Source organism: Saccoglossus kowalevskii, chromosome 4 (assembly GCF_978046115.1).
Source record: "Saccoglossus kowalevskii chromosome 4, keSacKowa6.1, whole genome shotgun sequence".
NCBI classification, from domain to species: Eukaryota; Metazoa; Hemichordata; class Enteropneusta; family Harrimaniidae; genus Saccoglossus; species Saccoglossus kowalevskii.
The window spans coordinates 24,613,697-24,640,021 of record NC_140644.1 but is presented as its reverse complement, the minus strand read 5'-3'; the positions used below and the strand labels follow the sequence as shown (position 1 = coordinate 24,640,021).

General features: G+C 34.5%; 1 protein-coding gene across 1 annotated transcript in view; it reads right to left on the bottom strand.

Moving 5' to 3' along the window:
* Positions 1–1,214: 1,214 nt before the first annotated feature.
* The window catches only part of LOC100368165 (E3 ubiquitin-protein ligase MYCBP2), an 81,807-nt gene continuing 56,696 nt past the window's right edge, over positions 1,215–26,325 (bottom strand). The window contains exons 54-73 of the mRNA XM_085498125.1: positions 24,761–24,904; positions 23,599–23,928; positions 21,770–21,994; positions 20,812–20,877; positions 19,869–20,189; positions 19,296–19,376; positions 18,578–18,838; positions 17,293–17,576; positions 16,793–16,904; positions 12,853–12,972; positions 12,394–12,501; positions 10,603–10,731; positions 10,102–10,237; positions 9,555–9,661; positions 8,753–8,944; positions 8,136–8,243; positions 7,448–7,657; positions 6,958–7,065; positions 5,896–6,061; positions 1,215–3,576 (exon numbers count right to left, since the gene is read on the bottom strand). Of these exons, the coding sequence (XP_085354251.1) occupies positions 3,461–3,576; positions 5,896–6,061; positions 6,958–7,065; positions 7,448–7,657; positions 8,136–8,243; positions 8,753–8,944; positions 9,555–9,661; positions 10,102–10,237; positions 10,603–10,731; positions 12,394–12,501; positions 12,853–12,972; positions 16,793–16,904; positions 17,293–17,576; positions 18,578–18,838; positions 19,296–19,376; positions 19,869–20,189; positions 20,812–20,877; positions 21,770–21,994; positions 23,599–23,928; positions 24,761–24,904 (3,324 nt within the window). The 3' untranslated portion in view covers positions 1,215–3,460. The remainder of the gene's footprint in view (positions 3,577–5,895; positions 6,062–6,957; positions 7,066–7,447; positions 7,658–8,135; positions 8,244–8,752; positions 8,945–9,554; positions 9,662–10,101; positions 10,238–10,602; positions 10,732–12,393; positions 12,502–12,852; positions 12,973–16,792; positions 16,905–17,292; positions 17,577–18,577; positions 18,839–19,295; positions 19,377–19,868; positions 20,190–20,811; positions 20,878–21,769; positions 21,995–23,598; positions 23,929–24,760; positions 24,905–26,325) is intronic.

The following is a 26,325-nucleotide window of genomic DNA, read 5'->3' as shown; positions in this document are numbered from 1 at the left end:
TTTGTTTGCAGCAGGAGTCACTTTGATGAAAATATCGTCCATCGGTGGATCAAGGCTTCTCAACCCATTAGCAAATTAATTGAACAAATCCTCATAATCGGCATGATGTTGGTTATCAACTCTGGTACACACATCAAGGCCTCAAGTTCCCCCCTGAGGTCAGACCAAGGTAATTCATTCAAAACAAGAAAAGTTTTGTCATGTTTTAGCAGGTAGAGATTAAAGTAGCATTGAATAAAAAAAAATTTATAAAAGACAAAAAAATGTAGCATTGTTGTTCTCAACATTGAAGAAAATCCTGGGAAAGCATTGATTCAACTGCGGGTTCAGGTATCAATGTGTTGTGCTGTCCAGAGAACTCTTAACAATTTCAACATAAGATCACAGAGCAGCTCGTGTAACCAGGGCCACAGGTGTTTTTGCTGTGTATTGACCAGAGTAAGTAATAAAATAACTTGGCTGCTAAGTGATTGACCAAGGCTTCCAATTTAATAAACCAATATGAATGACAATCTCATGATTTGTAATAAAATGTCAGGTTGTTTTTGAGCACAGTAACAATGTTTTTTCTGAAGGGCTTCTCATACTTCGACAACAAAGGAAACAGACACATCAGTTTCTGCTAAGGCATAGGAGATTGTAGAAACAAGTATAGACTGATCTTTAGGGCTACTTGTAATAGATGAAGAATCATCTCTTTCTGTGCTTAATTTTTTTGTTTTCTTCTAAAATAAACAATCACCCAATAGTGAATCTTCAGTGACCTTTCTTCACAACATTTTGATTAGCAACTTTATCATGAGGCATTCACAAACTGAGAATGTTGCAAGATAAGAGACATTACCGAAGAAATACCCATCAAGTAGAATTTATAAAATCAATAGTCTTTCTGCTGAGTACACAGATGAACCACACTAGGTAAAGTCTATCAAGAAATATGCTCAAAAAAGCAGTCCAATTTAAACTCAGGCACCACATACACGAAAATTCAACATTTAGATTTAACGTTAAGTATGTGACAAATGGGACCCACAGTAAAAATAGGGAATACTGTTTGGGCCATGGCTCTAGCCAGCCAGGATGATGGTTGAATAAACGTACACCCAAAACACCTCAAGTTGTTTTATCATTCAACATTCCAAGTAATGTACCCAATGTTTTGAACAAAGGTAGTATTCTCATGACCTAAATAAGAATACATAGAGACACACACCTTCAGTGTATATTACTGAGAAACTTTATTCCTAGTAGTTTGAATACACAAAGATCATTGTTGAAAAAAGGCAACAACATAAGATAAACATTACTTATACAACTGTAAATATGTAAACAGGCTCACTGCAACATTTGTGGTGTGTTGTCGGTGTCAAAAATATTAAGTTATTCAGAACTACATTACGTAAAATCCTGAGACTAGCCATCATACATGCATCACGGCTAAGAATCCCCGATTTGCAAAGACTCCTTGATCTTAAGGATGACGGCAACTATACAGAAAATAATTTAAACAAAGTATGTGGATGTTGAGGTATATTATTTCATAAAAAAATAACTACAGAAATTTACAACTAAATTTTACAATTTCTATATACTGTAGAATACTTTATTTTCGCTTGGAATTTATTTTCGCTGAAGGGATGATTCTGTGAAAATAAAATCCAGCGAATATACTTTTTTTCCTATATTTCACATTAAACTCATCAAAAATCAGTGAAAATAAATTCCATACAAAACGCCCAAAAAGCCTTTTCAGCGAAAATTAATTCCAGCAAAAATAAAGTATTCCACAGTATATAGGTTTTGCTGTACACAATACAGCGCAAGGTTTTCACAAGAGCAATTCTGGTTTAGTCTGATGCAGATGTCCTGGGAAATTCAAATACCATTCATATAGGTTACCAGCAATGATAAAAGTATTTCAAATACTTAAACTTAGTAACTTGCTGCAATTGCTTTTGTTTGAGTACAGAGCCATGTATATAGGCTACTCTTTTGCTGGTAAAATTATTTTTTTAGGCACTACAAGCCCACCTCACATACTAAAAATGGGCATGTGTTGCATACAAATAATCCAATATTTCAATAATGTTCACAAAATGGCATTGCTTATTTTCCCATAAAATTAAAATAATATCTTGTGTATTCACTTCAAGTAAATAATTTTGCATATTATATATTAATATGTAATTTACAAACATCTTGTCTGAAATACTTCATTCAACTCACATTACTGTTTATATGAGCAGAGAATAAAAATACAAGCAAAATACCAAAACTCTTTGAGTAAAATAAAATGCTTTATTATTTTTAACTGTAATCCCAATAATAGCACAGATAAAAGATACAAGCGAAAAAGAACACAACTTACAAGAATTGTTGCCTCAGGATGGTTACTCTTTTAAAATAAATTTGTTCTCACCTTCATCAGAATCATCTCTTGCGTCATAAATGTGTATTTGCTCTTGAAATGTGAAAATCAGATTCCAAGATTTAATATAAAACCAAAGATGCTGGAAAAAGTAATTTTACAAATACTGCATAGACCCACAACAGGCAACCGCACAGCATGTACGTGTAAATGATTAGTTGTCAAGAATTGCTCACCAACTGGTAAGAGCCAGAATACTGCACCATTGAAACCCTCCACAACAGAAGCCTTTGCCAAAACAATGTAAATACTTGACAATATTCAAACTACAAAGACTAGTAGTACAACTAAACTTAAGAAGAAACTGTTGACGGATATAATCACCAGCCTTTCATCTTGAAGCAATTCCACTGTTTCACTATGTATTCTCTTTCATCAAAGTTTATCTGTAGTACCATCATTAAAAGGGGGAGCTGTAAATCCTGCAATCGCACCATGAAATTATGGAACACCTTTCATTTACAGGGAATTGTATGACAAATATAAAAACCTAGATAACATCACAAGCACATTGCTGGGTAGACTTGTAAGTCTCAACAGAGCACACCTCTGCTATATTACAATTCTCAAAAAATTTTTCCAACATTTAGGGTCTTTATTAAAACAAGATTTTCGGACAAGGAATGCAAACAAGGGGTATATAGTTCAATTAAAAAATATTTGGATAGAGGCATGCAAACATGTAGATGTTCAACATTCAATGAAAATATATTCATAAAGAGACAAAAATGTAATAAAGATTATAGTCATATACATTAATTACTCTATCTTACAATATTCCCCGATTATTCTCGTAAATGCAGTATGTAATTTGTATGAAATTCATGCTTTAGGAGAGGGAGGGGAGGGACAAATGCTCAACCAATTGAAATACTTGTTACAAATCCTGATCAATGTTGTTACTTCTGATTGGTTAGCGAACAACCAATAATATATGTTACAATTCAAATAGTTTGTTTTAAAAACATTTTTGTGTGTTTGATTGAACCAATCAGAATACATGTTGCCATTATGATTAGGTTAAAAAAATTGTTAAAATGTATGTGCATTTCTACAGACGCCGCATCCCAATGCGAATTCTTCACCGGTTGGTGGATGCTCCACATGTAATGGACACTCATCACCTTCTAATTGCTTGGCACGAGGTCCTACAAATAAACACATACATGTATCGTTATTAATACTATACATGTATTTGGTTTATTCATTGGGCTAATTAACAATGTTATCTATTGGTGGAGAAAATCACTGCCAACTACCAATATTTCTCCATGTACTGCACAATACAATAATATAAAATTAGTATTTAAGGTCATGAGACCCATTGTTCTAACACTACTTTTACTAATCTGTAAACCCATTGTTTGCTAATTGTAAACACACTGTAAACCCAGTGTATGCTAATTGTAAACCCATTGTAAGCTAATTTTAAACCCATTGTATGCTAATTGGAAACCTAGTGTATTCTAATTGTAAACCCAGTGTATTCTAATTGGAAACCCATTGTATTCTAATTGTAAACTCAATGTATTCTAATTGTAAACCCAGTGTATGCTAATTGTAAACCCATTGTATTCTAATTGGAAACCCATTGTATGCTAATTGTAAAACCATTGTTTGCTAATTGGAAACCTAGTGTATTCTAATTGTAAACCCAGTGTATGCTAATTGTAAACCCATTGTATGTTAATTGGAAACCCAGTGTATGCTAATTGTAAACCCATTGTATGCTAATTGTAAACCCATTGTATTCTAATTGGAAACCCATTGTATGCTAATTGTAAACCCACTGTATGCTAATTGTAAACCCAATGTATGCTAATTGTAAACCCAATGTATGCTAATTGTAAACCCAGTGTATTCTAATTGTAAACCCAGTGTATTCTAATTGTAAACCCACTGTATTCTAATTGTAAACACAGTGTATGTTAATTGTAAACCCATTGTATGCTAATTGGAAACCCAGTGTACTCTAATTGGAAACCCATTGTATTCTAATTGGAAACCCAGTGTATTCTAATTGTAAACCCAGTGTATGCTAATTGTAAACCCAGTGTATGCCAATTGTAAACCCATTGTATGTTAATTGGAAACCCATTGTATGCTAATTGTAAAACCATTGTTTGCTAATTGTAAACCCACTGTATGCTCATTGTAAACCCAGTGTATGCTAATTGTAAACCCAGTGTATGCTAATTGTAAACCCACTGTATGATAATTGTAAACCCACTGTATGATAATTGTAAACCCATTGTTTGCTAATTGTAAACCCATTGTTTGCTAATTGTAAACCCATTGTTTGCTAATTGTAAACCCAGTGTATGCTAATTGTAAACCCAGTGTATGTTAATTGTAAACCCATTGTATGCTAATTGTAAACCCAGTGTATGCTAATTGGAAACCCAGTGTATTCTAATTGGAAACCCATTGTATTCTAATTGGAAACCCAGTGTATTCTAATTGTAAACCCAGTGTATGCTAATTGTAAACCCACTGTATGTTAATTGTAAACCCATTGTATGCTAATTGTAAACCCATTGTATGCTAATTGTAAACCCAGTGTATTCTAATTGTAAACCCAGTGTATTCTAATTGTAAACCCAGTGTATTCTAATTGTAAACCCAGTGTGTTCTAATTGTAAACCCATTGTATGCTAATTGGAAACCCATTGTATGCTAATTGGAAACCCATTGTATGCTAATTGTAAACCCAGTGTATTCTAATTGTAAACCCAGTGTATTCTAATTGTAAACCCAGTATGTGCTAATTGGAAACCCATTGTATGCTAATTGGAAACCCATTGTATGCTAAATGTAAACCCATTGTTTGCTAATTGTAAACCCATTGTTTGTTAATTGTAAACCCATTGTATTCTAATTGTAAACCCAGTGTATGATAATTGGAAACCATTGTATGTTAATTGGAAACCCATTGTATGCTAATTGTAAACCCATTGTTTGCTAATTGTAAACCCACTGTATGCTAATTGTAAACCCAGTGTATTCTAATTGTAAACCCAGTGTATTCTAATTGTAAACCCAGTATATTCTAATTGTAAACCCAGCGTATGCTAATTGGAAACCCATTGTATGTTAATTGGAAACCCATTGTATGCTAATTGGAAACCCATTGTAGGCTAATTGGAAACCCATTGTAGGCTAATTGGAAACCCATTGTAGGCTAATTGGAAACCCACTGTATGCTAATTTGAAACCCATTGTATGCTAATTGGAAATCGGCCACACTTGTATTCATGTGTAGAGTGTAAATCACTAGATGACTTATAAATTAGCACTGTATTAGCTACAAAAATGTAAATAACTTGTAAACTACTATTGTAAATTAGACAACAGACACAGGGGTGAAATAAGAATCTTAGCTGTTTGGCATTGTGGAAGAACTAATGTGGAAATATGAATAACTCAAACACACACACGTGTACACTGAGGTGATATTAAAACCTTACCTGCTGGACAGTGTGGGAGGTCTGATTTAGCTATGCTAGTAACTCTCTGAAAATCATCATGGCATGCATTGCAGAAGTGAGTTGTACCAAAGCAGAAGAAGACTGCCACTGAACAACAATAACGGCATTTATACTCCAGATAATCTGTACCATGTTTAGGACACATCTGAAGCAAATAATACAGACAGTGGTAAATTTAAAAGATTACACACCACAAATAACAGACTGCAGACTATGATTAGTGAAGAGATAATTAATAAAAAAAAAAATTAACAGAACAGAACAGAAATGAATAAGGTGGTATACAAAGTCATCAAATTTTGTCAACTTTTGCACTAAAAACAAAATTTAATGGCTTTTATACAGTGTTCTCAAAAAATTATGCTGGTGTAAATTGTGCCTGGTAAGACAAAAATCACATATTATTGCATTGTATTGCTTACATAAGACATAAAGATGGCCACCACTGGACATTGCTTAATTACATAATAGTTATGCCCTCATTCCAAAATGGCTTAGCTTACACTCTTCCATGTCATCTTTTTATTATGCCGACAGGGATAAAAAAACAGATGTTAAATCGTGCGGTAATTTTGCTGTATTTTACGGGGTATTTTAGAATGTGAATTTCAAATATGGAATGATTACGCGTGTAAGCGTCCTCTAATAATATAAACATGGCTGCCACCAAAGTTTGACCGGACTCCACACAAAGAAGTTCACTGATTCTGTTGTAAACATTTTGGATTTCGGAATTCCCATGGTGTATCCTTGGAAGGGAAAGATGTATAATAATAATAAGGTTATTACGAAGATACTTCAAAGTATGCACTCAGACAGTAATCCGCACATCGACCTCTGCTGCGCGTCAGTCGATACTCCAGCTGTACTGTCTTTGTGCATACTTTGAGGTAATCTCGTAATAACCTCATAATATTACAATATAATATAAATGATAATTGATCAGCACAGATTTATAATAATCATATACTGGATTTAATTACAGAAATAAACACACAACCAACAGTAACAGATACAAGCCTGATTTGGGTATCAATTTACCTGTGCTCTGGAAACATCAGAACATCCACCACAAACCAACTCAGAAGGATCATACTCATCAGCACCACCAACTTCTTGATCACAGCGAGCTTCACCGCCATAATAAGCCTAATAAAGACAATAACAGATCTATCATGATACACAGCTGATCATCTTTCGATCACCATCTCACTTCCTTGTTCAAGCTCTGATGAAGTTCACCAGTGTTTTAGTTTATGTTGAAACTGAAAGTGCTAAACTAAGTGTGCACCATACACACGGTGCATTTCACCAAGAGAAATATAAACACACATGCACCATGTTTGGGACTATGTGACAAGGCTGTGTAATGAAAGTCAACTGACTGAATGAATGAATGAATCTAAACAAGTAGCACTGGCTTTTCCATTGAGTCTGTAGCACCAAGGTTTTGATTTTCAATACTACTGTAAATAGAATTTTAACCGAAGACTTACTGATATAGCAGTGAACAGATCAAAGATTTTCTTACCTTTTTACATTTAAAACATACATAATATGCATATCTATTCATAGCAAATCCTGCAGGATCATTAGAGAATCTAACACCAGGTGTAGTTATAGCTTCACTTTTATGTAATCCTTCATATTCTAGTCTCATCAAGGCCTTCCTTCTCACATCATCATATAATATTTTAATTGGTGACAAGGAGTCTTTAAGTACAATATGCTCCATTTCAATCTGTCAACACAAAATAACATCTCATCATTAAAAAGGAAGTTAACTTATCTCTATCATCAACTTTGACGCTTTAGTTTTAATATTCTCATGTTAATGCAATATTAGTAATAAAAGCCTGCATATAAAAGGAACCTGCTCCTATTTTTGTTTAGAAAGAGAAGCCTATTTCTTGCATCCTGGCAACACAATATTTCTATATTTTTTTTGTGTGTTGTGTGCACTCTGGATATGTCAAATTGTTTTGGATGACATTTTGCAGTGATGGATATTTCTTTAGACTGAAAAGTTTTATACACTTTTGGCACATTGAGTCAGTATATATGCTTTAAATGAATTATCAAATCACAAAAAATTCCTAGTATCAAATATGAAACAGAAACAAAAAATACTTAATGAACAAAAACTTTTGAAAGCAGCTAGTTCAGGATTTGTAAAGATTATGCTGCCTTCAGAAAAATAGAAGCTAACTTGCACTTACCTTACAAATTGGACAGAGTGAGAAACCAAATGTAATTCTGGGTCCAACCCATCGTTTCTCTAACACACGACGACAACAATGTAAATGAAATACATGGCTACATTCCAGCTATACAAAAAAAAATAAAACAGTTAGAAACTTCACAATACAACAGTTAACTTGTCTAAAATGAACACTATTTAATTTTTGGTTTAGTTCATTGTAATCCATTCTCAACATGACAGTATTAATGGATCTGTGCTTATGATTGTCACATTTATATTGCTCACATGAAATCAAACTTTAGATCAACACATTTGTATAACAAAAGGCATACATTTCAAGATTTCCCATGACTCTAGAAAACGCACCAGTTTATTCATCAGTTTAAATTCAATGGGATTGCCCACCTAACTATTACAGTACTTATATTAGATTTTATTAGTATCCTGGTCTGACAGCAGACAAATTGTACACATTACCGGTAGTCAGATTGAATATATATATTTATAAATTTTCATAGAAGTATGAACATTATTGTTGATTGTTTACTAGTATCCACAAAATAAATGTCTAAGTAATTTCAATTCTACTGTACAACTACTGTACAACTATTGACAGAGAGTGGAAAGACTTACCTGAACAGCTGGTGCAGCGGATAAAGCTTCTGTGAAACACACCATACACATATCATCACCATCTTGTTTTAGTTTGATACCATCCTTTGTTTTACAGCCATGTAAACATGGTAGACACTTATCTTCATTGATAATACCTCCACATTGATGACCACATGGTAATGTCTTGATACATGCATGTTTGGCATGTTCCTGTGATGTACAATAGTTAAAAGTATCACTCAATGGGTTGATAGAAATTACACAACAATATCATCATTATACATTTGCCGAAACCTTTCATTTAACAGCATGCACGATACTATACTTTAGCTTATACCATTTTCATAAAAACAACTTCAATAAAGTAAAGTAGCACTCTAAGAGCATATACAAAGATTTATTGCAGCCTTGGGACTATGTGAAATATCTGATATTAAAGCTGAATTTTCACAAATTGTGCAACAATAAATGTTCAAAGTTTAATGCCTTTAATGTGTCTAAATTGATTTGTTTTTTTTATTTGATTATGATTTCCTTGCTAACACTTTTGAACAGAGTGCATGGATTCAAAGAGATTTGCATCTGTTCTAAAACAGAGCAGAAACTAGGAAATCCTTGGTTTTTATTATCTTGCTCTAATGGTGCATCTTCAATGTTCTAATATTAATGTCGTTATATTCTAACAGTGTGTAACATAACATGATATGGTAACAAGAGGTTCACAACATATTGTGGCTTGTATCTATTGACGAGCAAGTTACCTCTTCTCAAATAAATGCCGGAGCACAGTTGTTAGAGGACAAGGAATTTTAGATTTTACCTGGCATTCTGGATCACTGCAGACATACCCCACAGGTAATAAGCCAGTATTGTGTCCACTGCTACAAAACCGACAGTATCCAGGACTACTACCACTGGATGATTTACCTGCAGACAAACAACAATGATATCAAACCATCCATCTAGTAGTAACATAATGTGGTGGAATGTGCCTAAACCAAACATCAATGAAATTATAAAGACATTTTACTGTAGCCATTTTTGAATCAAAGGGAACATCGACAAAAATATTGATGACAGGTCTATTAGCTCATCAGTTCTAAATTATCTAGAAAAGACATGATTGTAAGCCCTTATTAAACTACAATGCATACACATGACATAAATTCCAAAAACTATGCACGTTGCTGATTTAAATCTGCTTAAAATGGTCACAGTAATTTGTTCGGACAAAATCAGCCAACCCAAATGGAAAATTGGACATCGTCAAATGCATCTGATGACAACATAGACGTCTGTACAATTTTACCAGATCTAATGGATTGAACGATGTAGTACAACATCATATATTCAAAGATGATACTTACTAGCACCAGTTTCTTTAAATTCGACCATAGCTTTCAGCGTTTTAGAGTCAGCTAATGTCATGACCCAGAATAGTTTAGTTCGACCACAACCTTCATGTAAATCTACTTTGATAGACTCTTCTTCTTCCTTGAAAACCTACAAGTGAAATAATTTTATGATTGATGTCATTCTCTGCCAATAATACCTTGCATCATCATCATACACACAGTTCCCTCTAAAGAAAGGTCTGGAAACAGCAATTGCTTAACCTATGCTTTGGAATGGGGCTAAAACATGTAGAATTTTCGCTGATGTTCTGTAGGCAGAGAGTCATTGACTTTTATAGAATTTAGTTCAAGAGAACCCCTTGCACACATACATGTTTATTTAATAAATGCAATGAACAATACCATTATTTTATCTTTGGGTGCGAATCCAACCAGTCACTATGAACATACACAAAACATGAACAACTGCAACGACTTATACCTGACAACACTGAGGTGGTTTAGCAGTCTTACCTGTCTCTGATGCGACTTTGTCTTTCTATGTAAATGTAAAAACCTATCACAGTCCGCACACAGATTACCACACATATTGCATAATATGATAGCTAGTGTCTCGTTATCATCATGATTATCACATGTTGGCTATAAGATAATGAAGATAAAACATTGTTAGTATCACAGACATAGTCACCTGTGATGTTTGGAAAACTTATACTTATAAGAGAGATTGGATCAGTAGATATTTAAGAGTTAACATCCTGGCATTTTGACTGCCTGGCAACCATCACCGGTAAAAACTGATCGAAAATTCTTGGAAGACTCAACTTTAAGCTAGTTGTTGAGACTATCCTACACAGCATAACAAGATTAACATATAAATTTTGGTTGTTCACGATTGCCTCAAAGTTAAGTTGAGTTTTCTCAATTTTAGCTGTTTTCACCACCTTTTCAACGGGATATCCACAGAAGCTTGCACAGAGCCCATAGAAATACAAATAAACAAGTCATTGTCAATGACACGTCCCCGTTCCGTTCATATTTGAGTGACATATACATTCAAAGCAGATCATGACCGAAATGCACCTGCATATGTACAACACATTGTGCTAAATCTGAACAAAATCCATCCATGCATGACTGAGATCCGGTTCTGGAATTGTGAAAATACGTGATTTTGATGCATTTTCGGCCTTAAAATGGCCATTATTCCGCTATTGTTAAGCAGATCATGAAACAAATGCACATATCTATTTGTGACATGATGTACCATGTGTGTGTGAAGTTTGAACTTGATCAATCCAGACATGTCTTGGATACGGATCCAGAACTGAATTCTTTAACAAAATGGCCGCCAGTCGGCCATTTCGAACTTGATCCGAAAAAAAAGACGTGCATCAAGGTGCTATTATGTTTAATGTATGTACCAAATTTGAATGAAATCCGTCCATGCATAACTGAGATCCGGGTCCGGAATGGTGAAAATGTGCGATTTCAATGCATTTTCGGCCTTAAAGCGGCCGCCATTTGGCTATCGTTAATGAGATCATGAAACAAATGCACATACATATTTGTGACATGATGTACCTTGTGTGTGTGAAGTTTGAACTCGATCAATCCAAGCATGTCTCAGATACGGATCCAGAACTGAATTCTTTAAAACAAAATGGCCGCCAGTCGGCCATTTCAAACCCGATCCAAAAAAAAAAATGACGTGCATCAAGGTCCTATTATGTTTAATGTATGTACCAAATTTGAACAAAATCCGTCCATGCATAACTGAGATCCGGGTCCGGAATGGTGAAAATGTGCGATTTTGATGCATTTTCGGCCTTAAAATGGCCGCTATTCGGCTATCGTTAATCGGATCATGAAAAAAATGCATGTGCATATGTTCCATATAATGTGTGATGTATGAGTGGAGTTTGAACTTAATCGGTCCATGCATGTTCGAGATACAGGTGATCACGGACGCACACAGGGCAAAACATAAGTCCCCGTTTTCGGACTGCGTCCGAACGGGGACTAATAAACGCTGCTCGGACTGATAAATATGATATATAGAAGATAATATTTGGTAATCGTAGTCCTAAATAACTATTAAAAATAGCTAGACGTTTTGAGCAATGCTATTTTTAGCTATTTTTAATAGTTATTTAGGACTACGATTACCAAATATTATCTTCTATATATCATAGAAATACAAGGTACCATGATTCTGATTGGTTATTATATCAGTGTGGTCATAATTTCACTCAGTATAATAGGTCTACTTTAGACATGCTTGGGTGAAATTATTATCCTTACCTTATGTTTACTCTGTTGTCCTTCTGATCCACCAACCCATTGACCTGACGATAATCTTTCAACATGCTCTTGATCTAACACACATAATGATGCCAAGGATAACCACATCTATTGCAATAAAACACAGGAGTTATGTTGTGTACACGCAAATGTATGCATGCCATTAAGCAGATTTTGCTGAAGAGATAAGTTTCTAGTTCCCCAAAAATGTACTTCCATGCTTCTATGTTACTGAGCATGCTTGCAACAAAAAAGGGAAGGGTCAATGTTATAATCCTTCTGTTTAAGAGCCTGTTTACAGTTTTTCACAGAAATTGTTGATTGGGTAACTTGTGACAACGTCTTCATTTACAAACTATCGTGTTTTTGCTTGCCAGAAGCATCCAATGGTTTGACTATGTATTTGACATCACAGATTTTAACACGTGACAATCACAAAGCCACACATTCCATACTTACAGTATGTGTTTTCATACATTCCGTCGGCAATCTCTTTCCTTCTTCCAATTTAGTGAGAGCTAATAGTAACTCTGCTACAGCACCCTTGGTGACACGTGACCAAGCTTCTGAGAACAGACCCTGCAAGAAATAACAACAAATAGTCATTCATCATTTCCCAGGGTTATTCTTACCTAAGAGATTATGTTGACTTGTTCAGATAACAAATTCTCTGTGATTCAATACAGGACAAACTGAAGTAGTAACATTATTATTATTATTAGGGGCCCAAGCCTGTAGGGCGTGGCCCCTATTCTTATTGTTCGGTTTTTAGGGGCCCAAGCCTGTAGGGCGTGGCCCCTATTCTTATTGTTCGGTTTTTTCTTCTTTCTTTCTTTCTTCTTTCTTCTTTCTTCCGTAACTTTTTTCGTCAAGCCGTTTGAGAAAACCGCTGAACGGAATGGTCTGATAATGCTCTATACTGATAGTCCCTAATGTGAACTGGTGCAACATGCTTTCAGGATTTTGATTGGCCAATTAATTTGGCAGCCATATTGGATTGAAATAAAACCGGAAGTGGCTGTTTGACCACTTTCTGAGGGTCTAGGCGTCTAGATTTTGTTATGGTATATAATACAACTCATGTGTAATAAATATCAGAAATAAAAACTTTAGCGGTCATGTGACTTTTCCCGCCATTTTGTTTTTCCTAAAAACGGCAAAAAACACTTTAAAATCTTCTTCTTCAGAACCGCCAAGTAAAATGTTCTCATATTCAGTACTTAGCTTCTACATATGGAGCAGATTTAGATTTGAGAAATTCATTATGATTGGTCACGTGGTTCGGTCGCCATTTTGGGTTTGTTCTCAACAGGAAGTAGTTTTTTACTCATGCCGCACTTGAGCGATTATCTCAAATATTGCGTCATGGCATGTCTCTAACTAACCCTTTCAGAAACCTAAAAAAAATTTCAGATCAGTCACATGGTTTGGCCGCCATCTTGGATTTTAAGCAAAATTGATTAAAAGTTTGGGCATTTGTTTCTCAGAGGTGAGTCAACAAATCTACTAGATGTTTTTATATTTACCATGCCTGGCCTCAACTGCATATGAAAAAAATAATATATTTCCGATAAGTCACGTGGTTTGGCCGCCATCTTGCATTTTGTGAAAATTGAAATTATGCAACTACATGTTTTGTATTAGTCCGATTGGAATAAAATTTTGTATGTGTATTCTACTCTTTAGATACATTCTTTCCCCTGAATGGCATATGGCTAGGTCATGTGGCTACACGCCCATGGGGTGGGGGCTTCTAACCTCATTAATATGCATAGCTGCTATATCTCAAGCACTGTTGCAGTTAGGAAGATGATTCCTGTGTTATCATGACAACAGTGAACCTTAGATTTGATTAAAATAACATATGACCATATATGGTCATGTGAACTCATTAATATGCATAACTGTTATATCTCAAGCACTGTTGCAGGTAGGAAGATGAAACCTGTGTTATTATGATGATGTTAAACAAGAGATTTGAATAAAATAACAGATGACCATATATGGTCATGTGAGCTCATTAATATGCATAATCGTTGTATCTCAAACACTGTTGCAGTTAGGAAGATGAATCATGACTATGTTGAACAAGAGATTTGATTAAAATAACAGATGACCATATATATTAATAACCTTTATATCTCAAATAAATATATGGAACCAACTGCATTTCGACCTCATGGTACTAATCATTCAAACTAATTGTGTATCATTTGACATTATTTATGGCATATACTTGGGCCCCTGTGATGCTGCTTGCAGCTTTAATTTCTTCTTTCTTCTTTCTTCCGTAACTTTTTTCGTCAAGCCGTTTGAGAAAACCGCTGAACGGAATGGTCTGATAATGCTCTATACTGATAGTCCCTAATGTGAACTGGTGCAACATGCTTTCAGAATTTTGATTGGCCAATTAGTTTGGCAGCCATATTGGATTGAAATAAAACCGGAAGTGGCTGTTTGACCACTTTCTGAGGGTCTAGGCGTCTAGATTTTTTTATGGTATATAGTACAACTCATGTGTAATAAATATCAGAAATAAAAACTTTAGCGGTCATGTGACTTTTCTTGCCATTTTGTTTTTCCTAAAAACGGTAAAAAACACTTTAAAATCTTCTTCTTCAGAACTGCCAAGTAAAATGTTCTCATATTCAGTACTTAGCTTCTACATATGGAGCCCATTTAGATTTGAGAAATTCATTATGATTGGTCACGTGGTTTGGCTGCCATTTTGGATTTGTTTTCAACAGGAAGTAGTTTTTTACTCATGCCACACTTGAGCGTTAATCTCAAATATTGTGTCATGGCATGTCCCTATCTAACCCTTTCAGAAACCTAAAAAGAAATTTCAGATCAGTCACATGGTTTCGCCGCCATCTTGGATTTTAAACAAAATTGATCAAAAGTTTGGGCATTTGTTTCTCAGAGGTGATTCAACGAATCTACTAGATGTTTTCATATTTACCATGCCTGGCCTCAACTGCATAGGAAAAAAATAATATATTTTCGATAAGTCACGTGGTTTGGCCGCCATCTTGCATTTTGTGAAAATTGAAATTATGCAACTACATGTTTTGTATTAGTCCGATTGGAATACAATTTTGTATGTGTATTCTACTCTTTAGATACTGTAGAATACTTTATTTTCGCTTGGAATTTATTTTCGCTATTTTCGCTGAAGGGATGATTCCGTGAAAATAAAATCCAGCGAATATACTTTTTTTCCTATATTTTCACTTTAAACTCATCCAAAATCAGTGAAAATAAATTCCAAGCAAACGCCCAAAAAGCCTTTTCAGCGAAAATTAATTCCGGCGAAAATAAAGTATTCCACAGTACATTCTTTCCCCTGAATGGCATATGGCTAGGTCATGTGGCTACTCGCCCATGGGGTGGGGGCGTCTAACCTCATTAATATGCATAGCTGCTATATCTCAAGCACTGTTGCAGTTAGGAAGATGATTCCTGTGTTATCATGACAACAGTGAACAAGCAATTTCATTAAAATAACAGATTACCATATATGGTCATGTGAACTCATTAATATGCATAACTGTTATATCTCAAGCACTGTTGCAGGTAGGAAGATGATTCCTGTGTTATCATGACAACAGTGAACCTTAGATTTGATTAAAATAACATATGACCATATATGGTCATGTGAACTCATTAATATGCATAACTGTTATATCTCAAGCACTGTTGCAGGTAGGAAGATGAAACCTGTGTTATTATGATGATGTTAAACAAGAGATTTGAATAAAATAACAGATGACCATATATGGTCATGTGAGCTCATTAATGTGCATAATCGTTGTATCTCAAACACTGTTGCAGTTAGGAAGATGAATCCTGTGTTATCATGACTATGTTGAACAAGAGATTTGATTAAAATAACAGATGATGACCATATATTAATAACCTTTATATCTCAAATAAATATATGGAACCAACTGCATTTCGACCTCATGGTACTAATCATTCAAACTAATTGTGTATCATGTGTATCATTTGACATTATTTATGGCATGTATACTTGGGCCCCTGTGATGCTGCTTGCAGCTTTAATTATTATTATTATTATTATTGTTATTGTTATTATTACCATTGTCATTATTATTATTAGTTTCACTTACAGGTTCAGGTTATTATAAATCACCCTCAAAGATAGTGTAATTCACTTTGTTTTTTGAGGAATCAGACTAGATTAGCCAACGGCTATTTCTGGTTCTTGTTTTACCTATTGATTGATTCTTGTTTTGTAAATGACAAGTGTACATTATTAGGGAAAATAAAATATTTGATTGATTGATTGATTGATTACATCACTGTGTTGAATCCAATCTACTCATTCACAGTACGATGTCATTTTTGCATGAAGTAAACCACTTTGAATACTTACAAGAGACATGTCTTTAAGTAGTTTAATAATAAGTTCACCAACATTCTGAGCCATGCTTCCCTTTAACCACCATCTCTTATCATCAGTTTTCTTAATTTGCTTATCATCAACACTGAAATAAAACAAGAAAGTTATCAGAGATAGCAGATCCCCACAAGTTTGTAGAGGACTGTGATGTACATTTCCACCACTTGGTAATATATGCAATTCATGTTCCCGTTATTCCCACCAAGTTTCAAAATTATGAGTTTATACCTTCTTCAATATCACCCCATACAGATGTAACAGACTTGCATATATACCCAGAAAGCATTATGATATGTGCTAAATATAATAAAGGTAGAAACGGTAAATAACATTTTCTTAAAAATATTTCTTGTGGCAAGAAAACCAGACATTGAATGTGACTGTTGGCATTTGTGACTTTTTTATGTGCACATTTCAAGTACAAGTAGTAAATGCATCTACGCTTATTGTCTTGTCAGAAAAGAAAATCTCACCTTGGGTTCATCATAGATGCTACTGTCAATGTACACACTCCCTTGCCACCCAGTGTACCAGCAGGTCCACTACCACCTTTGACCTTGACTTGTACTGTCAATGCCTTAGCCATACACGCCAACAATATATCTAGTATGCCAACATAATCATCGGTTGAAGGTTGTGATTTATTTGATTGTGTTAGTATACTGATATCCGTTGGTGGAAGAGATGATATACCCATGTTACTAGCAAACTGCTGTGGCGTGATTTCTGGAAGAATTCTTCGTAAGATAGATGCAACCTAGTAAGATGGAGAAATGACAACATTCAATCATTTTTATAATCTTGTGTAAGCATGTCATAGAAATATATTAAACTGACAACTGATAATGCTGATGAAATACCAAAGAACCTTCTGCTTTGTACAAGGTTTACTGATGGAACAAATTTAGGAAATAAGCCTCATATCAGAGTACCATTAACATGCTCCTTTTTGACATGCACATGTTCAAGTTCCACACTGCGCACTAATGTTTTGGACTGCTAGATAACTTAATATGTGCGAGTCTGTAATGTTTATGTTGGCAAGAAAAAAAATAGCTGCCAGTCAGCCATCAATACATAGATAAGCATCTGATCAAAATACTATGTATCTTAATGATCTAGCATGCAGAGTACAATATCAGGCAATTTATGGTTTATGTACACGTCTACCTGGTATTAGCGATGCTTATCTAATAAAGCAAAATAAAGTGTCTCTTGTGAAGTATATTGTATATTATAGAATAATACCCAGACTTGGTAAACATTGAGCCACATCTGCTGTTGCATCAGCCTAGACAGTTTGTCATCACAGTGAAGTGTTTCTATTTTTTTCACTGTATCTTCAATAGAAGTGCAAATATTTCATTTATTGTATGCTAGATCATTAAACTCCAGACTCACACATATCATTTAGATAAGCACATACTAATAAGAGTCAACAGCCCATAGAATGAGAGATATTTCAGAAATGCTGGCACTGGCTGGGCAGCACTGAAATGGAACCCACAGGGAAAAAGAAAACAAGGCCAGTCACAAAACACCTGGCGACAGGACCTAGAGGCTGATGTTCCGAAGCTGGGCTATACCTGGGAAGAAGTAGAAAAACTGGCACAGGACCGGCCTGGTTGGAGCAATCTTGTTGGTGGTCTATGTCCCAAGAGGGATGATAGGCATAACTAACTAACTAACTATACTTATAAGAGCAAATACGGGAACATAACGAGTACAGTAAAAGATAAAACATTAAATATCTTTTACCTGTCGTTGTACTCTTGGGGATCCTGTATGTAGTAATGTGAGTACATCCTGTATGAGTGTAACCTGCTGTGCAATGTACACCCTACCAACACTGGATCCACTCAAAGCAAGAACCATAGACAATAATTCAAAACAGTATGCATCAGATAAAGCTATGACAACACAGTTATCTTTATCATCTTTATTTAGCAAACTGTTTTCCCATTCTTCTTTGACTCGCGAGGCTTCTTTACGGATAGATTGCACTATGTGAGCACACACCTACAAAATATATACATGTTATGCATGTGATTTGTCATTGTTACTTCATTATTTTTAATAATACAGTGCCTGCTGATGTCGCCCCTTCCCATTCATTTTGGCCATCCATGGAGGCAGCAGCAGGGATTTGTAAAAGTGACTAAAGGAAGTAGCCAGCATAATGTATCCATGAGAATTTTTATGAAATTTTATAAAATCAACTTTTGTTGTTATTGACATGTAGACTGCCACTGAAATCTACAAAATGTTTGTAAATAATGAGAAAAATGTTTTGTCTACATTAACCACAAGAATCAAGGTGAAAATACAATTTGTGAAATCTTGGTTCTGAAAGGATATTACTGAGAAAATATATTAAACTTGTGAAAAGAAAATGACAGTAATCAGTATCTAGAGTGACATACTGGCACTGTGGTTTTCTTGAAACACAAGAGGAGTCCTACTATGTAATCATTACCTGTTTCTGTAAATGAGTTAGTTTGCTTCGACTGAACAATATCCCAACCATGTGTTCTCTCAGATCAGAATCATTAACACCCTAGAAGAACACATAAACAAACATTGTGAAAACAAACACATTCTTGTAATTACGGGTATAGCATGAAATACTGTTCACACATGTACATGTTCATTTGGTTATATTTGATGGGGGTGAATCAGGAAAAACATTTTAAATGTAGAGTGGAAAACCCGGAATGTGAAAAGTAAGGAAATATGGAAACATGGAAAGTAAAAAATATTGTCATATATTAGAAACGAATGTTAATAAATTCATGTATTTTTCAGTTTCAATATATATATATATATATATATATATATATATCTTACATAAAGTCTTACATAAAAAAATGAGCTTGAATCATGTTTTCAAAGTATTTTTACTTTCCATATTTCCATAGTTTTCATGTTCTGGGTTTTCCAATGTATGCTTTTTAATAAAAAATAGTTGTCAACTTGGCAAAAACAAATCGGCTAAAATACATTTGGATATAGAAAATACCGTACAACAACTGAAAACTCAGGTACTTACCTTTTCCTTGTCTTCCTTTTTATCTTTATTAACTTCTTTGCCATCAATATTATCATCATCATCAGCAAACAATCTGCCAAAGACTTGTGACGTTAATAATCGAAACACTTTCAGTGTCTCTGACTCGCAATCTTTTTGTTGCTTCACCGTAGATGATACCATTGGTCCAACGTTTATGTTCTCACCATCACTGATACCGAGTATTTTGATCTGCCGCACCCTCAGACTGTTATCAGGTCCTTTCAGGTCTATTTTCACTACTTTGCTGTTATCGGGAATGTTCCAAGTTAACCACCCACTCTGACGAGATTCTATCTCCACCTTTATCACAAAATAGAAAGCACCATAGTCATTGTGCAGCTAGTTTTAAATTTCATATAAACAATGTACAGTAAAACCTGTCAAAACCGACCATGACTGGGACGGGGATCTATGGTTGGTTTTCAGAGGGAGTCTGTTTATTCAGGGTGGGCGTGACTTCGATTGAATCAACAATTACATGGATGTGACGTTCATGGTAAATTGAACACAATGCACACTTTTTAGGTCAGGCAGACCGGATTACAAGACAACGGATGTGGTGCAACTGGTCGGATGGTCGATGTATTTAGTGTTATTATTAGACTTGGGGCCAATCAATGCGGTCGGTGTTCGGAGTAGACAGTGGTAGGATTTCACAGGTTGTTTCAACACCGGGTTCTAGGGAGAAATTGCGGGGCTACATAAATCGGACGGTTCTGACAGGTTTTACTGTATTTACATGGGTTATATGCAATTATTATACATGGTGGAAATCATTTGAAGTTACAACCATCTTTAATAGACAATATAAAACACTCTGTATACAAAAGTTCATTTTGCCAGTTTTGGTCTCCATGATGTCAAATACAGCCCAGTAATATTGCAATGGCAGGAACAATGTCATACATAGTAACTATATTACCTGCTTGGCTTTCTTTACATCATCTGTGTTACTACCAATATGATAAGTCATACTTGTCACTTTATTCTACAGGGGAAACCACAAACATAAATTGCATGTCAACACAAAACCATCTGAAGGATAGGTTTACAAACTCTATCTTATGTTACATATATATAGGAAGTGTTGTGTGAGATCTTCACTATATATCAATAGGTAACAGTTTCAATATTGAACTCCATTGTGACTACTGTATTTGCTTTATCTGTAGTGCATGCCTTATGTTTTATGGTCAAAATAAGTAATATTTTAATGATTCAGTATACAACAAATGTTAGTCTGGCTTTGCATATGCTTCTACCAGAGATGCAGTTCTAATAAAGCATATATGGTATAATGGGTGTAGAACAGTGGCAATTATAATGTCACTATCAGCATACACTTACTCTTATGTGATACAGAAAGCCTGCCAATATGCGTATTTTACTGTGGCAATTTACAACAAATAATAACATAGTACTAACTGTAAACCATACAATGTGTCAAAATTTCCTTGAAATTTAGTTAGATTCAGGGGTATGTGAAAAACAAAAAAGCCTTTGGTGAATAAACTCTTGTCAGTCAGTGTTAATTAACAGTAATGGTAAATAAATTATCCTTTATTATCTGTTTTATAAGCAGAAATTGTGTATTTATTTATTTATAAAGTTTTTAGCAGACAGTCAATAGGTTAGTTAGTACCCTGAATTTGAATAGTCACAACTAAATAATTCTAAGTAAGTGCTTCATCTAAGGGATTTGATCATAATCAAACCAAATATTTTGATTTTTTTTCCCCCAAGGGCTCTGTCAGTTTGACTATGATCACCTTCCTAAGCCAGAAAAAAAAATGTCATTTTATAAATTTAAAATATCTAAAATGAGCCTAAAATTTAAAATACTTGTTTTGTCTATCAATAATGAGCCTGTGCTAACTTACACCAATATCTCTTGAATTATCTATATGTACAGCAATCACAACTGGAACCATTGCATCACTACAAGTCAATGTTATTGACTTGGTTTTGTTCCTGTCTTCATCACCGGATTCCCAGAATGTCTCTGTAGAACTGTCTGTAAGGCTGGATAACATTGCTGCTCTGCTAGATACTTGGATATCAGCTACTGATGTTAGGTCTTTGAGACAACTTACTGTGACAACAGACTGTGGAACACAAATGTACAGCATTAAGCATACCACTATCTTGGTTGTGATTATTAGATAAACCAGCCAGACAACGTGGAAATAGTATTTCTACTATAAATAATATACCACTGCTCATACCCTACTGAAACATCCTTTACTGTATAAAAATCACTTTATCAATATAGAGATGTAGTTATCATACAATTTTATGTATGAACAAGGTGTTTACATCTTTCCCACTAACACACACTGATGGTATAATCTAACAATGAATCCCAAGCAGCAATGTCACTGTCATATTATTGTTCAGAACACCCGGACACAAACCTAGATAGTTAAGCTACCACTCGTTTGCTATGAGTGTTCCAAGATGGTTTATGTGATTGGGATAAGTTATTCAAAAAAACTTTAGAGATGAGAGAGATGTAACTAGAGATCTCTAAACTAGAGATGTAAATATTGTTATCCAAGCAAATGACAAACAGAAAAGTTAACCCAAAATAATAAACAAAATGTATGTTATGACAAATGTCAGGACACTGGTGCATGTCAGGACAGGGTCACATGTCTAGCACTGCTATTGCATCAATTAATCACTGGGTTTTAATTTTGCTATTTTCACTGATAAATCAAATCAAATGAATTAAAGTCATATGTAACATTACAATGAAATGCATTGTTTCACTGGTAAATTCATGAACTTAAAAACCCAATGAATATGCTCAAAATATCAAAATTAGTGAAAATAAATGGTTTTAAAGTACTTAGCATAACTCTAGAAAATAGAGTTAGCATGCTTTTAGCTGAACCTTGTACAATGAATTGATTTAAGCAGTTCTAATCACTTCTCAAGATGCACATAAACTAACCAGCAAAATAGCTGGCAATGTTGCAGTCCAGAAACAATATATATGGAGTGACTGTAATATTCATTCTTTCTGAAATTTCTGAAACACCAGCTCACGACATGATCATTTCATACAGTAAACGCACTGAGCGGAAAGGAAATCAACTCTTCCCAACCCAATACTGTAAAATACATTTTAGCTGGAATTAATTTTCGCTGAAAAGGCTTTTTGGGTGTTTTGTATAAAATTTATTTTCACTGATTCTTGATGACTTGAATGTAAAATATAGGTAACAGTATATTTGCTAAATTTTATTTTCACTGAATCACCCCTTCAGTGAAAATAGCGAAAACAAATTCTGAGCGAAAAATATATTTTTATATTACCAGAAAATACTGTAAGCATGTCTTTTTCGCAAGCATGTCTTTTTAACAAATTTAGCGGGAGAACTGATTCGCTAATTCAAGATTTCACTAATGACTTTATTATAAATTCAAAATGGCCAAGGCTTGGAGATTTGTATACAGTAATCCGGAACATAAAAATCTGGGGTGCTTCCTAATTACACTTGACAGTTTTTCTTTGTTTTTATGGAGGTGATAACTGCGCATTAGTTTTGACACGCGACAGACAAGTATTGTGAAAACAGGGAATCATCAATGACAAGAGAGATTCGCTAAACCAACATTTCGCTATTACGTCATTTTACCACAATTCCCTAAAATTGCATGTCGCTTTTTTAACATGTTTTACAATAATCCCTAATCGTCTTACCTGTTCTGATGGAAGTACAATCTCACCAATAAAACTAGCACTACTATTGAGCATTACATCATCGGTATCGCCTTCATCTGACTTGGATAATATTTTACTAATGTTGCTGAACACATGCGAATGGTGTAAGAAGACGTGATCTGATGGGCGGAATCGTAGACACCAACATCTGATAGCCATTAATTGTAGAGCGCTACCATGAGGTAATAACATCATAATATCAGATATGGTTTGTAATAAAGAATGAAAGGCAACACCCAAGGGATTTATCGATTCGCCACCTATGGTGATATCAGCTAACGGGTGATCACACATTATAACGTCTTTATCCTAAAAAGAAATAAAAAATGTTATATTAATATATCAGTAATAATGCTGAAGGTATCAATTACTCATGTGGTTTATTATAATATGATCTCTGTTTTTATATGTAAAAACAAACAGACCCAGCCTTGGCATGATAATACAAGCATTTAGTACTACACTGACACAAGATCATTTCAGATGATGGAAACAAAACATTAACCTAAATAATAAGCAAGTAATTAAGGAAACAGTTATGTAAACTCAGTGTAGGCTCTGAAAGAATGTACTACATTAGTAATATAATAGTAATAAAGTATTATATTAAGCTATATTAGTAATGAGAGAGATAATTTCACTTCGAAATTTAACAGTGGTTCTTAAAGGGGCACCTTCCAGTTTAATTTCACAACAAATTTACTTTCTGGATTAAAATAACAATGGACAACAAAAGATAGATTAACATTGTAAACAACATAAACAATAGTGTCCCATGATTCTTTGGTGCAATCCATGGGATTGAGCGGTTCCCCTTTAAGGCTTTCACAACTACGACAGGGATAAAAATAAAACCATGTCCATCTTACCCAAGGCACTGGCACAAATAATGATTTTTTAATTTTTGGTCACTTGCTGAATGGGAAATAAATATTTTACATACCCATGCAATTTGCTACAGCTTGAATAAAAACAATCAAACTTGTTTGTGTAACTTAGTTTCATTTTCCAAAATAACATTTTGTTTTTAATTTCAAACCCTTGATACAAATTTATTAATGATAACATTTTAGATTCTATGATGTTGCTTTTTACCATCACATAAAATTAAAAACAAAGAAAGATTAACAAAATCACTTACTGGGTCTGGTTGATCTTTCTTATTGTTTTCAGCTGTTTCTTCTTCCTTCTCTGGTGGTACAGGCATTAAAGATGATACAAAATGCCACAAGAGATCATGCAAACAGGTGGCTTGAGTAACATTACGTAATAACCAATTAAGTGCCTGAAAACACAGTATAAAGATTTTCTTAAGGTAGAGATGCAGTTTACCTGACAGGTATTTTAATTAGTTAATTAGGAAACCAAGATGACCTCCCTTGTCCAAAAAACTATTTATTTTCGGAAAGCTTATTGTATGAATTTTAAAGTTTTGTTAGTATTTTTTTTATGGATACTGTAGTTTGAAATGTGCACAAAAATGTGCTTTTTTGGTCAAAAATTATTTAAAAAAAATTAGCTTCTAAACCATAATTCTTTTTCCTGTCAAAATTTGTTTATGGGTACATCTGTTTATTATGCAGAAAGTGCCGTCTTGAAAACTGTCTACCAGTTGTCAATTTTGCAGGGCAGCAGCTCAAATTTCACTACTTCGAGTTTATGCATAAATTAACAACTAGGCTAGTTGTCTGTACAATTGTTGTAATACTGTTCAACCAAAAACAATGCTCCGACGGCGTTTTGAAGATAAACACATTGTCAATCATTTGTGAAAATTTCAAAACAAAAGGTCAAAGCGTCTAGGAGCTATTTTTTTTTTATAGTTCTGGGATGTGCACTAAAAAGAAGCTGAGATAATTGCTAATTTGCATAACAATTCACTCAGTAAGAAGTTTGCTAATGCTCATAATTAAAATGGCTGTAATAGTTCCAAATTTAAATGTATTATCATTTTGTTAAAACTTAAATATAGTGCATAATATGGAAATCCCATCATTTCTTTTTTTCACCATGTTTCTTTTTTACTATTTATGTACAGCCTTGCTAAATCTTGCTAAGCATTCAAAAGAGAGAATGTTTGCACCTGTTATCTATATTTTAAAATCTTTTTTTGAGTATGTTCCACTATTCACAATTCTACAAAGTTTTAACAGTCTATAGCCGAGACTGTTTGGATAATAAAAAGCCAAAAAAAATTTGTCACTCCCAAGTGGCCACGAACCTGCATCTCTACCTTAAACTGAGAATATTAATTTAATGAATTTAATGAGGTTTGTGTGCTGACAAAAGAAGTTATATTTTAATGATTCAACACATGCAATGTTTAGTTTATGTGCTCTTCTATTGGAGATGCACTTCTTACAGAGCAATAGGTGATTTTCCGTACAACTGCAAGATCTCGCGAGATGCATGAAAGACGCGTGTCGAACGTCTGCCGCAAAAATCGAACGATTTGATTTTGAACTCGAATTTCTTTATTTCGTAGCTCACATCGACCGGCCGATCTTTGACAGAAGAATATTGCATTCGAATATCCTCTTTTAATCGAAATTGCCCATCATCAAATGTGTAGAGCACATTATTGACATGGAAATGTCCCCCAAAATACTTTCGCGTTTGTCGAATCTCACGCGATGTTTGACGCCACTATGACGCTATGACCTTTGTTTGTCCTGTTTTTACGTTCGATTTCACGCATAACGCGTG